The following is a 16,443-nucleotide window of genomic DNA, read 5'->3' as shown; positions in this document are numbered from 1 at the left end:
AAAAAAAAAAAAAAAAAAAAAAAAAAAAACAAAAACAAGACTCAATAAAAGGGTAACTGCCCTAGGAGGCTCCCCGCTGACACTCATGTGGAGTGTGCTGGGATCATCCACATCCTGCAATCTGCCAGGACAGCAGACAACACCTGGACCGGTGCGGCTGGCCCAGCCAAGGCAGGGGTGGAGGCAGGCGGGGTTGGCACTGCAGGTGTCCTGACGCTGGACCCCTCCATGTTGGGTCCCTGCCTTCTGTGCCCCGTGAGCAGGTACGTCATCAGCAGCTTAGAGCTCCTGGTGGCTGAGGACTACATGATCGTGTACCTGAACGGCGCCACGCCCCGGCGAAGGATGCCAGGGATCGGCTGGCTGAAGAAGTGCTACCAGATGATCGATCGGAGGTGACGTGGGGATGCCTCAGGATGCACAGCGGGGGCATGAAAATCACACAGGGGGCCGGGCTTGGTGGCTCACACCTGGAATCCCAGCATTTCGGGAGGCTGAGGTGGGAGGGTCCCTTGAGCCCAGGAGTTTGAGACGAGCCTGGGCAACACAGCAAGACCCTGTCTCTACAGAAAAACTTATAGGCTGGGTGAGGGGGCTCACACCTGTAATCCCAGCACTTTGGGAAGCCAAGGTGGGCGGATCACCTGAGGTCAGGAGTTCAAGACCAGCCTGGCCAACATATAGTGAAATCCCATCTCTACTAAAAAAATTCAAAAATTAGCTGAGCGTGGTGATGAACGCCTGTAGTCCCAGGTACTTGGGAAGCTGAGGCAGGAGAATCACTTGAACCCAAGAGACGGAGTTTGCAGTGAGCCAAGATCATGCCACTGCACTCCAGCCTGGGCGACAGAGCAAGACTCTATCCCCATGAAACGGTCACTCCCAATTCCTTCTCCCCAGGCCCTGGCACCCCCCCATCCTACTTTCTGTCTCTGTGAATCTGATGACTCTAGGGACCTCCTAGGACTGGCATCACACAGGATTTGTCCTTTTGTATCTGGCTTTCCTCACTGAGTGTGACGTCCTCAGGGTGCATCCACATTGTAGGCTGTGTCAGAACCTCCTTCCTTTTCATGGCTGCATAATATTCCATTGCACGGACACACCACATTTGGTTTATCCAATCCGTTCATCTTGATGGACAAGGGTTGCTTCTACCCCTGGGTTATCGTAAATAGCCTCAGAGTGACATCAAAATTGAGCCAGCCAATCCATCCTTGCACCCTGGTTAGTGGAGGGAGGCTCCAAGGACAGGTTGGTCCCTCCTAGGGCATTAGGTGGTGAAAATACAATCTTGGCTGCTCAAATAACTGCCAACCTGGTTCACCTACTCTGTGCCATGGGGTCTCTATCTACCTCATCCACCTCAAAGGGTGTGTCTTTATCCCACCATGGGACCCCCATGTCTTGGATGGGGACAGGGATTTGCCAGGTACCTGGAGTCCACATGTGGAATGAGCAAAGTGACGAATGCTTGCTTGTGGCTCTCCCGTCCCACCCAACTCCTCCCTCCCCAGGGCTCGCCCCAGGAGCCCATCTTGCTTCCTTTGCGGCCCCACACAGATTGCGGAAAAACCTGAAGTCCTTGATCATCGTCCACCCCTCGTGGTTCATTCGGACTGTGCTGGCCATCTCTCGCCCTTTCATCAGGTGAGACGAGGAGGCTACAACCCGAGTCTGGTGGCCTGAGTGTGTGTGTGTGTGTGTGTATGCATGCATTTGTGTGTGCATCTGTGTGTGCACGTGTGTGCATCCATGTGTGTGTTTGATCTGCATGTTCCAGCTTCTCTAGGATGAATACATATTATTGCTTTAAACAGTTTTAAATTGCACACAGCCAGGCACTGTGGCTCACACCTGTAATCCCAGCTACTCAGAAGGCTGAGGTGGGAGGATCGTTTGAGGCCAGCCTGAGCAACATAGCAAAACCCCCATCTCTACAAAAAATACAAAAATTAGCAGGACATGGTGGTGTGCACCTGTAGTTTCAGCTACTTGGGAGGCTCATGTGGGAAGATGGCTTGAGCCCAGGAGGTCAAGGCTGCAATGAGCCGTGATCAAGCCAGTGTACTCCAGCCTGAGTGACCGAGTGAGACCCTGTCTCAAAAGAAAATCAGCCATGCATGGCATCACACGCCTGTAGTCCCAGCTACTCAGGAGGCTGAGGCAGGAGGATCACTTGAGCCCAGGAGGTAGAGGCTGCAGTGAGCTATGATTGCTCCACTGCACTCCAGCCTGGGAGACAGAGCAAAACCCTGTCTCTAAAAATAAAAAATAGGCCGGGCGCAGTGGCTCAAGCCTGTAATCCCAGCACTTTGGGAGGCCGAGACGGGCGGGTCACGAGGTCAGGAGATCGAGACCATCCTGGCTAACATGGTGAAACCCCGTCTCTACTAAAAAAAAAAAATACAAAAAACTAGCCGGGCGAGGTGGCGGGCGCCTGTAGTCCCAGCTACTCGGGAGGCTGAGGCAGGAGAATGGCATAAACCCGGGAGGCGGAGCTTGCAGTGAGCTGAGATCCGGCCACTGCACTCCAGCCTGGGCGACAGAGCGAGACTCCATCTCCAAAATAAATAAATAAATAAATAAATAAAAAATAAAATAAAATAAAAATAAAAAATATATATGTATAAAGAAATAATATGATTAATTAATAACAAATTTAAAATGTAAAACTACATATATTCTATAATGTATATCATAGTTACTATGTTAAGCATAGAGTAAAACAGATCAAGTGAAATAAAATTAGGCATGTTAAATGCCTTATTCAATCCAATAAAATGTCATGCAAATTTAATTTAATCTGATGCAAAACACTGAATTGAATAAAGATTCCTAATGTTCATGTTCCCAGTTACAAATCTGGGATGAGTGAAAGAGACGAGGGCTGTACTCTCCCTTGCACGACAGGACAGATTCACAGCAGGCACGATTTTCAAGGCAGACTCTTTAAACATGCTGTTTTCAAGGACTGCTAAGTACCCTGAAAGGGCTTATTTACATATTAGCGAAATGAGATGAAGAATACACTAATTATGGATCATTTGCTCTAATAATGAATCACGCAAGCAAAATGGCAAACACGCATTTCCGTCTAAAAGAATTGCACTTTCTCCTCTATATTCCAGAATTCAGTAACATAGATTGCCTTTGCCTTTTTTTTTTTTTTTTGTGAGACAAGAGTCTCGCTCTGTCGCCCAGGCTGGAGTGCAGTGGCCGGATCTCAGCTCACTGCAAGCTGAGATCGGGTTTACCCCATTCTCCTGCCTCAGCCTCCCGAGTAGCTGGGACTACAGACGCCCACCGCCACGCTCGGCTAGTTTTTTGTATTTTTTTTTTTTAGTAGAGACGGGGTTTCACCGGGTTAGCCAGGATGGTCTCGATCTCCTGACCTCGTGATCCACCCGTCTCGGCCTCCCAAAGTGCTGGGATTACAGGCTTGAGCCACTGCGCCCGGCCTGCCTTTGCCTTTAATGTAGATATTGGGTTGGTGCCAAAATAATGGGAGTTCTTGCCACGCTTTTCATTATAAAAACTACAATCAGTCTTGCACCAACTCAATAATTCTATTCTTCACCGGGCACCATGGCTCACGCCTGTAATCCCAACACTTTGGAAGGTCGAAATGAGAGAATCGCTTGAGCCCGGGAGTTCGAGACCAGCCTGGGAAACATAGCAATACCCTGTCTCTACAAGAAAAAAAAAATTTTTTAATACGGGCGGGTGTGGTGACTCAGGCCTGTAATCCTAGCATTTTGGGAGGCTGAGGCAGGTGGATCACTTGAGGTCAGGAGTTCAAGACCAGCCTGGCCAACACAGCGAAATCCCATCTCTACTAAAAATGACAAAAATTAGTGGTGGCTCACGCCTGTAGTCCTAGCTACTCGGGAGGCTGAGGCACAAGAATTGCTTGAGCCTGGGAGATAGAGGTTGCAGTGAGCCAAGATCGCGCCACTGCACTCCAGTCTGGGTAACAGAGCAAGACTCTGTCTCCAAAATAAATAAATAAATAAATAATAAAAGAATTAAACTCTATCACTTTTGGTTTATTTGGCCATGGAGAATGTTGAAGATCTAATTTTTGACTCTACAAAGGGGGAAGGAGCTGTAAGCTATCCCCATTTAAAAGCCAACGAGACTGGAGGCTGATTATGGGCTCCTCTACAACCCTGAGGTTTCACGATTATATAAATGAAAAGGAAATTTCTATTTGTGCCACGATGATCTAAACATTCGGCATGTGGCTGGGTGCGGTGGCTCAGCCTGTAATCCCAGCACTTTGGGAGGCCAAGATGGTGGATCACCTGAGGTCAGGAGTTCAAGACCAGCCTGGCCAACATGGTGAAACCCCGTCTCTACTAAAAATACAAAAATCAGCCAGGCATGGTGGCGCATGCCTGTAATCCCAGCTACTCGGGAGGCTGAGGCAGGAGAATCACTTGAACCCTGGAGGCGGAGGTTGCAGTGAGTTGAGATTGCACCAATGCACTCCAGCCTGGGCGACAGGATAAGGCTCTGTCTCAAACATAAATAAATAAATAATTTAAATAAATCTTTAACCTCTAAAAATATCCATAAAACACTGGGCACGGTGGCTCACACCTCTAATCCCAGCACTTTGGGAGGCTGAGGCAGGAGGATTGCTTGAGGCCAGGAGTTGAAGACGAGTCTGGGCAACAGAGCGAGACCTCTATCTCTACAAAAAAAATTTTTTTTAATTAGCCAGGCTTGGTGACACGCACCTGTGATCCCAGCTACTCAGAGGCTGAGGGAGGAGGATCACTTGAGCCCAGGAGGCCGAGACTGCAGTGAGCCATGATTGCACCACTGCACTCCAACCTGGGTGACAAGAGTGAGACTCTGTCTCTAAAAAAAAAAAAGAATACCATGATGTGCTGGTGACAAAACACCACGTGGTACCAGATGGCCAGCGTTCAGGGCTGGACAGGAAAGAACCATTCATCACTAAAGAACAGAGAATTGGGCCAGGCGAGGTGGCTCATGGCTGCACTTTGGGAGGTAGAAGCGGGCAGATCATGTGAGGTCAGGAGTTGGAGACCAGCCTGGCCAACATGATGAAACCCCATCTCCACTAAAAATACAAAATTAGCCGGGAGTGGTGGTGTATGCCTGTAGTCCCAGCTACTCGGGAGGCTGAGGCAGGGGAAATCGCTTGAACCTGGGAGGTAGAGGTTGCAGTGAGCTGAGATTGCAACACTGCACTCCAGCCTGGGTGACAGAAGGAGACTCTGTCTCAAGAAAAACAAACAAACAAAAACAAACGAGAATCAGTTGGCAACCCCACATGCCCCCTTCTTGTGCCCAACTGAGTGTTGGCTGTGCCGTCCTGTGCAGTGACGTGGAGGGAAAGCATTCTTGGGGAAAATTAACACAGACGAGCAACGTTTAGATGATGGTAAAACAGCCCGTAGAGCCTGAGACCATCTCCCCGCCTCCTGACTTCCTTCCAACAAGATCCTCATTGCAGGAACCTATGTGGAGTGCATGGCCCTGCTCGCAAGGGCCTCGGGGCAGACCCGGGGTCTCCACCCCATACATAGGGTGCAGGAGAATTAAGGCTGTCATCGGGTGCAAGGGAGGTGTCGTCATCTGCCCTGGGGCATCCTGGAGTGGGGTCCTGTGGGCATCCCTGTCGCCATGGCTCTGTCTGGACCTAGGTAACTCCCACCCCACGGGTTGCATTTCAGACCTCTCCCTCCTTCTCCCCCTGCCAGCGTCAAGTTCATCAACAAGATCCAGTACGTGCACAGCTTGGAAGACCTGGAGCAACTCATCCCCATGGAACACGTCCAGATCCCAGACTGCGTCCTGCAGTGAGTGGCCCCACAGTCCTCCCTGCCGTATTAGTCCATTTTCGTGCTGCTGATAAAGACCTACCTGAGACAGGGCAATTTACAAAAGAGGTTTAAGGGGCTGGGTGCGGTGGTTCACGCCGGTAATCCCAGCATTTTGGGAGGCTGAGGCAGGTGGATTACGAGGTCTGGAGATCGAGACCATCCTGGCTAACACGGTGAAACCCCATCTCTACTAAAAATACCAAAAAATTAGCCGGGTGTGGCGGCGGGCGCCTGTAGTCCCAGCTACTCGGGAGGCTGAGGCAGGAGAATGGCGTAAACCCGGGAGGCGGAGCTTGCAGTGAGCCGAGATCGCGCCACTGCACTCCAGCCTGGGCGACAGAGCGAGACTCTGTCTCAAAAAAATAAATTAATTTTAAAAAGAGGTTTAAGGTAAGAGACTCACAATTCCATACGGCTTGGAAGGGGTGGCGCCCAGTCATGGTGGAAAGCGCGTATCTCCCACGGCTGCAGACAAGAGAAGGCGATTTGTGCAGAGAAATTCCCCTTTATAAAACCATCAGATCTCGTGAGACTTACTCACTATCACGAGAATAGCAAAGGAAAGACCTGCCCCTGTGATTGAGTGACCTCCCGCCGGGTCCCGCCCACAACACGAGGGAATTATGGGAGCTACAATTCAAGATGAGATTTGGGTGGAGAGACCAGGCAAGGTGGCTCACACCTGTAATCCCAGCACTGTAATCCCAGCACTTTGAGAGGCTGAGACGGGCAGATCACCTGAGATCAGGAGTTCGAGACTAGCCTGGCCAAGATGGTGAAACCCCGTCTCTCCTAAAAATACAAAAATTAGCCAGGTGTGGTGGCGCATGCCTGTAATCCCAGCCACTCAGGAGGCTGAGACAGGAGAATCGCTTGAACCCGGGAGGCAGAGGTTGCGGTGAGCCGAGATCGCACGATTGCATTCCAACCTGGGTAACAAGAGTGAAACTCCATCTCAAAAAAAAAAAAAAAAAAGATTTAGGTGGAAATACAGTCAAACCATACCACCCCAACACCCCCCTACTGGGTCCCCCTGGCTGCCAGCAGCCAGCAATGAGGGGAAACGCAGACTTGGAATGGGGGGACTAGAACCCACCAATTTATTTCCTGGAGCCCCTCAGGGACCTGGAGCTTGGGGAAGGGATGGGCAGTATCAAGTCCTGTTCTTTTTTCACTGAACGTTACATCATCAACACCTCCCCTAGGTTCATGCTGCAAAAATCTCCTTAAACATACATTTTTTTATTGTGGTAAAATACACGTAACATAGAACTTGGCATCTTAACCATTTCTTTTTTTGTTTTAATTTTATTTATTTATTTATTTATTTGAGAAGGAGTTTTGTTCTTGTTGCCCAGGCTGGAGTGCAATGGTGCCCATCTCGGTTCACCACAACCTCTACCTCCCGGGTTTAAGCAATTCTCCTGCCTCAACCTCCCAAGTAGCTGGGATTATAAGCATGCACCACCATGCCCGGCTAATTTGTGTGTGTGTGCGCGTGTATATTTTTAGTAAAGACAGGGTTTCTCCATATTCGTCAGGCTGGTCTTGATCTCCTGACCTCAGGTGATCTGCCCGCCTCAGCCTCCCAAAGTGCTGGGATTACAGGCATGAGCCACTGTGCCCAGCCTGTTTTTTGTTGTTGTTTGTTTGTTTTGAGACGGAGTCTCGCTGTGTCACCCAGGCTGGAGTGCAATGGCGCAGTCTCGACTCACCATGTCCTCCGGCTTCTAGGTTCAAGCGATTCTTGTGCCTCAGCCTCCCAAGTAGCTGGGATTACAGGCGCCTGCCACCACGCCCAGCTAATTTTTTGTATTTTAGTAGAGATAAGGTTTCACCATGTTGGTCAGGCTGGTCTCAAACTCCTGAGCTCAGGTGATCTGCCCTGCTTCGGCCTCCCAAAGTTCTGGGATTACAGGCGTGAGGCACCGTGCCCGGCCAACACATAAACATTTATAATCAAAAATGCATCTATGGGCCAGGTGCAGTGGCTCATGCCTGTAATCCCAGCACTTTGGGAGGCCGAGGCGGGTGGCTCACAAGGTCAGGAGTTTGAGACCAGCCAGGCCAACATAGTGAAACCCCATCTCTACTAAAAATACAAAAAATTAGCTGGGCATGGTAGCAGGTGCCTGTAGTCCCAGCTACTTAGGAGGCTCAGGCAGGAGAATCACTCAAACTGAGGAGGTGGAGGTTGTAGTGAGACAAATCGTGCCACTGCATTCTAGCCTGGGCGACAGTGCAAGACTCCATGTCAAAAAAAAAAAAAAAGAAAAAGAAAAAGAAAATAAAAAAGAAGAAGAAAAGAAAGAAAAGAAAGAAAAAAGTTTCTCCGGTTGAAAAGGAAAAGGAATTCCCCCAGAAAGTGTATCTCAGGGGAAAAAGGAAGGTCGTCTCTGACATATTTTTCTTTCTTTCAGATACGAAGAGGAAAGACTGAAGGCCAGGAGGGAGAGGTGTGTGCAGAGTGGCGTCTGCTGGGGCTGGGTCGGGGCAGCGGGGGGGGCTGAGCTGGACTCTCAGTTACGGAAACCCGGTGACTTCCAGGCAGCAGGGACCATTGTCCTGTGCAGGGCTTAAGATGCTACCCTTCTGGCAAGGACGTTAAACTCAGACCTGGGTTCAAATCCTGGCTCCCGCATTTAGCTGCAAGGTTACATTAAGCAAATAAAATGCTAACAACCACCTTGGAGATTATTGTGCAAGATGAGGGACCCTTGGCAAAAAAAGGTTGCACACAGACTTCATGCTCCATAAAGCATAAAAGTCAGGACGGGCGCAGTGGCTCACCCAGCCCTTTGGGAGGCTGTAATCCCAGCACTTTGGGAGGCTGAGGCAGGAGGATCATGTGAGGGCAGGGGTTGGAGACCAGCCTGGGCAACATGGAATAACCCCATCTCTACCAAAAATACAAAAATTAGCCGGGCGTGGTGGTGCGTGCCTGAAATCCCAGCTACTTGGGAGGCTGAGACAGGAGAAGCACTTGGACCCGGAGGTGGAGGTTGCAGTGAGCCGAGATCGTGCCATGGCACTCCAGCGTGGGTGACAGAGCAAGACTCTGTCTCAAAAAAAAATAAAAATAAATATTAGCCAGGTGTGGTGGCATGCATCTGTAGTTCAGCTACTTGTGGGAAGACTGAATTGGGAGGACTGCTTGAGCCCAGGAAGTTGAGGCTGCAGTGAGCCATGATTGTACCATTGCACTCCAGCCTGGGCAACAGAGCAAGACCCTGTTTCAAAGCAAAAAAACAACAGCCTTTATCATGCCAGGTCCGATGTCAGCTTTGAGGGGAAACAGAGGCAAGTAAGACAGAGTCTTGGTCCCAGAAGTTTTCTCAAATAGCAAAGGTGGAGAACGACCCACTGGTTCAGAAAACAGGTCCCAGGGACAGGAAAATCAGAGAGGCCAATACAGCCCCTTGGCCTGGCTGGGCTAGTCACCCTCATCACCTCGTTCTCTCTGTCCACAGCGCGAGGCCCCAGCCGGAGTTTGTGATGCCCAGGTCTGAAGAGAAGCCAGAGGTGGCACCAGTGGAAAACAGGTAGGTGTGCAGGGGACTATGGGCAGAGAGCTGACAGTCACAGGAGGCTGCCTAGTCCCTTGGGGGAGGCTAGGTAGGAGGCGGGTCCTTGTTTAAGGACAAAAAATGAAACTAAGTGGCTGGGCGTGGTGGCTCACGCCTGTAATCCCAGCACTTTGGGAGGCCAAGGCGGGCAGATCACATGAGGTCAGGAGTTCGAGACCAGCCTGGCCAGCATGGTGAAACCTCATCTCTACTAAAAATACAAAAATTAGCTGAGTGTGGTGGCGGGTGCCTGTAATCCCAGCTAATTGGGAGGCTGAGGCAGGAGATTCACTTGAACCCACGAGACAGAGGTTGCAGTGAACCGAGATAGCACCACTGCACTAGGCGACAAAGTGAGACTCCATCTCAAAAAAATAAATACATAAATAAAATAAAAATAAAAATTATCGGGCGGGCGCAGTGGCTCACGCCTGTAATCCTAGTATTTTGGGAAGCCGAGGTGGGAGGATCACAAGGTCAAGAGATCGAGACCATCCTGGCTAACACGGTGAAACCCCATCTCTTCTAAAAATACAAAAATTAGCTGGGTGTGGTGGCGGGCGCCTATAGTCCCAGCTACCTGGAAGGCTGAGGCAGCAGAATCACTTGAACCCGGGAGGCCGAGCTTGCAGTGAGCCTAGATCACACCACTGCACTCCAGCCTGGCGACAGAGCGAGACTCCGTCTCATAAATAAACAAACAAATAAATAAATAAATATCGAGGTGTGGTGATGTACACCTGTAGTTCCTACTCAGAAGGGTGAAGTAGGCAGATGGCTAGAGCCCAGGAGGTCGAGGCTACAGCAAGCTATAATTGCACTCCAGCCTGGACAACAGAGCGAGACCCCGTCTCAAAAAAAAACAAAAAGTTATCACAATGTTCTCATATTATCACAATCTCAATGTTATCATAATGACAAAAGGTGACCTTTGTCCGAGTCCCAGCAGGTAGATTCAGACTCCCCAGGTCCAGCAGACCCTGAGCAATATTATTGGCTTCATTTTGTGTTAGTGAAGGGCCTTGGCCAATTTTCTCAAAACTGATTGTTCAGGCTAATTTGTTATGCAGCAGATGCACACCAACATCTGTTTTGTACCAGGTACAGCAGTGTCGGTCCTCACAGGGCTTACAGCCTCCACCAACAGGTAGAAAATGCCCAAGAATGGGCAGTGTGGCTCACGCCTGTAATCCCAGCACTTTGGGAGGCCAAAGCAGGAGGACCATTTGAGGCCAGGAGTTCGAGACCAGCCTGGGCAACATATTGAGACTCTATTGCTATAAAAAGTTTAAAAATAACGCCGGGCACGGTGGCTCAAGCCTGTAATCCCAGCACTTTGGGAGGCCGAGACGGGCGGATCACGAGGTCAGGAGATTGAGACCATCCTTGCTAACACAGTGAAACCCCGTCTCTAAAAAAAATACAAAAAACTAGCCGGGCGAGGTGGTGGGCACCTGTAGTCCCAGCTACTTGGGAGGCTGAGGCAGGAGAATGGCGTGAACCCAGGAGGCGGAGCTTGCAGTGAGCTGAAATCCGGCCACTGCACTCCAGCCTGGGCGACAGAGCGAGACTCCGTCTCAACAAAAAAATATATTAAAAAAAAAAAAATTAGCCAGGCATGATGGTGTGTATTTTGTAGTCCCAGCTACTTGGGAGGCTGAGGTGGGAGTGAGCCCAGAGTTGGAAGCTGCAGTGAGCCATGACTGCACCACTGTACTCCAGCCTGGGCAACATCACAAGACCCTGTATCTGTTTTTTTATTTTATTTTATTTTTTTCAAGACAGATTTTCACTCTTGTCGCCCAGGGGCTGGAGTGCAATGGTATGATCTCGGCTCACTGCAACCTCTGCCTCCCAGGTTCAAGTGATTCTCCTGCCTCAGCCTCCCGAGTAGCTGGGATTACAGGCACCCGCCACCACGCCCAGCTACTTTTTGTATTTTTAGTAGAGACAGGGTTTTACCATGTTCGCCAGGCTGGTCTCGAACCCCTGACCTCAAGCGATCAGCCCGCCTCAACCTCCCAAAGTGCTGGGATTACAGGTATGAGCCACTGCACCCAGCCAAGACCCTGTATCTTAAAAAAAAAAAAAAAAAAAAAAAAAATCAAGTTAAAGAAAAAAAAAAAAAGAAAATGCCCAGGCTCCCAAATAAGCAAATAATGCCCAGTCTCTGTCTCTCCTCCACAGGTCTGCTCCAGTCACAGAAGATGAAGAAACAAGGTGGGTGTCATGCAGGGTGGTCTTCGTGCTGTTTTCAAAACGTCCTGCATGGACCTGTATTAGTCAGCGTTCTCTAGAGGAACAGAAAATCGAATCAGCTGCCAGCGAATATAAAGCAGGCAGGGAGCCTAATCCCAGGAAAACTGCCCCGTGACTTATTGGGAGTGGGGGATACGGCCACCGGGGAGGCAGGGAGGTGGTGGTTCCCTTAACCAGTCAGGCCGTCCTTGCACAACTCCAGGGGGCGCCATTACCTAGACCAGGATGCAGATGAGGCCCCAGAGTTATGCAGTGGAGCGGCCCTCAAGGAAAAACCCACACAGAGCCAGGCTCCCTGAAGCCCAGGATATGATGCCACAAAAGGGCAGACTGTCCACACTCTGCCTCCGATTCTCCACTTGGTTCTGGATGCCAAGAAAAGCCTCCCTGTGGCCGGGCACAGTGGTTCATGCCTGTAATCCCAGCACTTTGGGAGGCTAAGGCAGGTGGATCACTTGAAATCAGGAGTTCAAGACCAGCCTGGCCAAACGGGGTAAAACCCCATCTCTACTAAAAACACAAAATTAGCTGGGCGTGGTGGCACACACCTGGAGTCCCAGCTACTCAGGAGGCTGAGGCAAGAGAATTGCTTGAACCTGGGAGGCAGAGGTTGCAGTGAGCTGAGATTGCACCATTGCATTCCAGCCTGGGCAACAGAGCGAGACTCCGTTTCAAAAAAAAAAAAAAAAATCAACAAAAGGAAGAGGTGCATAGGGCAGGATCCAGGAGAGATCGGGTGGAAGCCTCCAAGTGTCCTCTCCCAGTAGGGTTGTGTGGACATCCTTTATTTCTCCCAGCAGAGATGTGTGGCAAAACACACAAAGTGCTGCCAATTAGAGAAGCTGACCCAAGCCTTAGTGGCCAGGGTGTTCATTGAGAGTCAACTACATACACCTGGCTGACTGTCTGCATGGCTGTTCTTAGCCTCTAGCCCCTGCACAGATCGAGCTGATGCCACATGGCCCACATTCCCACCCTAAGTCACATTGTGAGTGTATTAGTCCGTTCTCATGCTGCTATGAAGAAATACCCAAGACTAGGTAATTTATAAAGAAAAGAGGTATAATTAACTCACAGTTCTGCATGGCTGGGGAGGCCCCAGGAAATTTACAATCCTGGCGGAAGGCACCTCTTCACTGCACAGCAGGAGAGAGAAGCGCTGAGCAAAGGGGGAAAGCCCCTTATAAAACCATCAGATCTTGTGAGAACTCACTATCACGAGAATAGCATGGGGTAACCATCCCCACGGCTCAGTTACCTCTCACTGAGTACCTCCCACCACAAGTGGGGTTACAGGAACTACAATTCAAGATGAGATTTGGGTGAGGACACAGTCCAACCATATCAGTTAGCATAGACTATCTGGCATGACCCACAGAGACACTCCAGGCAGGATGCTCCAAGAGTTTAGAGGTTACTCCCAGGAACCAGAGAAGGACCAAACTTTTCTTTAAAATGTGTGGGATTTATCCTTGACCATAGAGTTGTTTTTTGTTGTTGTTGTTGTTGTTGTTGTTGTTTTTGAGATGGAGTCTCGCTCTGTCATCCAGGCTGGAGTGTGGTCGCGCAATCTCGGCTCACTGCAAGCTCTGCCTTCCGGGTTCACTCCATTCTCCTGCCTCAGCCTCCCGAGTAACTGGGACTACAAGCATCCGCCGCCATGCCCAGCTAATTTTTTGTATTTTTTAGTAGCAACGGAGTTTCACCATGTTAGCCAGGATGATCTCGATCTCCTGACCTCATCGTGATCCTCCCGCCTCGGCCTCCCAAAGTGCTGGGATTACAGGCATGAGCCACTGTGCTCAGCTGACCACACAGTTTTATACAAATCTATAAATCTCTATGCCTTACTATCCATGTGACCCAGGAAGCTCCAGGCTAAGAAATAAACATCAAAAAGGGCCTTAGAACAGTGCTGCTTCAGGGGCACTGAGTAAAATCAAGTTCTCAATGCATTTCTGAAAAGACCACCTCAACCCAGGCTCTCTGAAGATGAGTTCACATATACACACAGGAAACACAAGGAAATCATCCACCATGAGCAAAAGACAGCAGAGAAAACAAACAGAAGAATTAGATCCTGTCTGGAGATCCTTAGGTGGAGAAGACATAATAAGCATGTTTTAAAAGATTAAAAACACAAAAGAAGGAATTTTAAGACGCAATAGATGAATGGATGAATGGATAGGTGAATGGATGGATGGATGGATGAGTGGACAGATGGATAAATGGATGGATGAGTGGGTGAATGGAAGGATGGATGGATGATGATGGATAGATGAATGAATGAGTGGGTGGATGGGAGGATAGATGGATGATGAGTGGATGGATGGATGGGTGGAGGTTGATTCTGTGGATGGATGCGTGGATGAATGGATGGGTGGAGGGATGGAAAGATGGACTGATGGATACATGGATGGGTAGGCAGATCGATGGATAATTGGGTAGATGAATGGTTGGTTGGATGAATGGTTGGGTAGATGAATGGGTGGTTGGATGGATGGATGGGTAGATGGACGAGTGAGTGGCTGGAGGGGTGGGTAGAGGGATGAATGGATGAGTGGGTGGGTGCGTGGATGGATGGATGGATGGCCGGATGGATGGATAGATGGATGAGTGAGTGGGTGGGTGGGTGGATGACTGAGTGGCTGGATGGGTGGGCAGATGGATGAATGGATGGGTGGGTGGATGGATGAATGGATGAATGGGTGGATGGATGGATGAGTGGATAGATGTGTGGGTGGTTGTATGGTTGGTTGGATGGATGGGTGGATGGATAAATGGATGAGTCAGTGAGTGGGTGGGTGGGTGGATGGATGGATGGATGGATGGATAGATGTGTGGGTGGACAGGTGGATGGATGGATGAGTGAGTGGATGAATGGATGGGTGGATGGGTGGATGAATGGATGGGTGGGTGAGTGTGTGAATGGATGGATGGATGGATGGATGGATGGATGGATGGATGAGTGAGTAGATAGATGGATGATTGAGTGGCTGGATGGGTGGACAGATGGATGAATGGATGGGTGGGTGAGTGTGTGGATGGATGGATGGATGGATGGATGGATGGATGGATGGATGGATGGATGGATGGGGAGATGGATGGATGGATGGGTGAGTGTGTGGATGGATAGATGGATGGATGGATAGATGGATGGACGGATGGATGGATGGATGTGTGGGTGGTTGTATGGTTGGTTGGGTGGAGGAGTGAATGGGTAGGTGGGTTGAAGCCTCCCTCCAGGCTGATTGAGGGTGCCAGTCTCCAGGGCCTGTTCTGCTGAGGTACCAGGAAGGAGGCCCTCAGAGCCACACTTAGAAAGTGCATGGCAGGAGCCAGGCCCTGAAGGGCATGTGCCACTCTTGCTGCTGGGAGCTCACCCATGCCAGGTGGGCTCATTCTTTTGGATTACATACATGTGGAAGAGAGCATTTTGCACTTTTAACATTAACAGTAATAACTCAGCCTGTGTCTTTCCCTCCCTAGCATGTCCTGAGGCGACATGAGCATAACGAAGGACATGAAAGAAGATTCCAGATGCCAGGACACCTCTGTCAGACGCCCACTGGCCCCAGATCTCATCCTGCCTCATCCTGAGCCCCAGTCTTCCAAGGGTGCCAGCCCCTCCGTTCATCTCTGAAACCCAGCATCCTTTTCAGCTGCTTGAAAACATTGTATTTTTTTTTAACGATGCAGTATTTGTGCGTTCCAGAAAAGGGCCCAGCTCTGAGCCCCTCACCCTTCCACACTCACAAACTCTCAGACGAGGAAGGCAAGAAGCGCAGGGGGTGGCCCGCGTGGCATCGGTGGCCTCCGCTTCTGCTCGCAGCCGCCATGGTCAGAGCTGGATACAAGATTCAAGACCCTCCTCTTGCTTGTCACCCGCTCTGGGTTGGAGCCACAGACGCCCACCACCACCCCGGCTGGGGTCTGCATCCTTTCCTGTGCCTTTCCCCCCAGAACGCGGCCCCGGACCTAGAAGCTCAACCCCCCAGGAGGGCCACGTCCCGAGGTACCTCCTGGCCTCCGAACTTACGTCCAAAATTCACACCCGTGGTTTGTCATTTGACCCGCCCCCTTCTCGCTCATAATGACACCCAGCTCCTTTGAGAGGATCAGAGCCCATTGCACAAGAAGAGCTGCTGCCAACCATCCTTGTCCTCTGATTGCAAAACGACACCCCGGTAATCTAGAACATTCTCAAGCCCCTTTAACTCAGATGCCAAGCCACAGGGCAAACCCAGTCAATACCTCCCACCAAGGAATGAGATATGTGGGCCTCACTGCTCCCCCAACCCGGCATCAGGCTGGGACACGCCAACGCTGTTCCAGGTTGGAACAGCAGAGGCTCAGAAGCTGGCTCTGAAACAGACCTAGCAAAAGGAAGATACAGGGTATCCAGCAGGTTCTTGTTCAGGAGTCAAATTTCCCTTGGAAAAAGAAGACAGACTTTTCCAATGTGGTCCAAATGCCGGTCACTGGTCAGATGGACTCTAGAAGCAGTGAGCTCCCTGTCTCTGGAAGCGTTTAAGAAAAGGCTAGGCTGGGCACGATGACTCATGCCTGTAATCCTGGCACTTTGGGAGGCCGAGGTGGGCGGATCCCCTGAAGTCAGGAGTTTGAGACCAGCCTGGCCAACATGGTGAAACCTCATCTCTACTAAAAATACAAAAATTAGCCAGGCATGGTGGCAGGTGTCTGTAATCTCAGCTACTTGGGAGGCTAAGGCACGAGAATCACTTAAACCTGAGAGG

The 16,443-nt window shown here is 50.2% G+C and overlaps 1 protein-coding gene across 1 annotated transcript; it reads left to right on the top strand.

Moving 5' to 3' along the window:
* Positions 1–228: 228 nt before the first annotated feature.
* ATCAY (ATCAY kinesin light chain interacting caytaxin) lies at positions 229–15,587 on the top strand. Its single transcript, XM_023185662.1, has 7 exons — positions 229–395; positions 1,564–1,650; positions 5,739–5,837; positions 8,282–8,317; positions 9,332–9,403; positions 11,615–11,647; positions 15,176–15,587. Exons 1-7 carry the CDS (start codon positions 229–231, stop codon positions 15,183–15,185), a joined length of 504 nt encoding a protein of 167 aa, XP_023041430.1. The 3' UTR covers positions 15,186–15,587.
* Positions 15,588–16,443: the final 856 nt, after the last annotated feature.

Source organism: Piliocolobus tephrosceles, chromosome 21, assembly GCF_002776525.5.
Source record: "Piliocolobus tephrosceles isolate RC106 chromosome 21, ASM277652v3, whole genome shotgun sequence".
Lineage (NCBI taxonomy): Eukaryota > Metazoa > Chordata > Mammalia > Primates > Cercopithecidae > Piliocolobus > Piliocolobus tephrosceles.
Note: the sequence above shows the minus strand (reverse complement) of the source record. Positions and strands in the feature narration are given on the sequence as shown.

Coding starts and splice junctions, on each gene's coding strand:
- ATCAY (XM_023185662.1), top strand. CDS start 229: ATGTTGGGTCCCTGCCTTCTGTGCCCCGTGAGCAGGTACGTCATCAGC. Junction 396..1,563: donor TACCAGATGATCGATCGGAG/GTGACGTGGGGA, acceptor GGCCCCACACAG/ATTGCGGAAAAACCTGAAGT. Junction 9,404..11,614: donor GTGGCACCAGTGGAAAACAG/GTAGGTGTGCAG, acceptor TCTCCTCCACAG/GTCTGCTCCAGTCACAGAAG.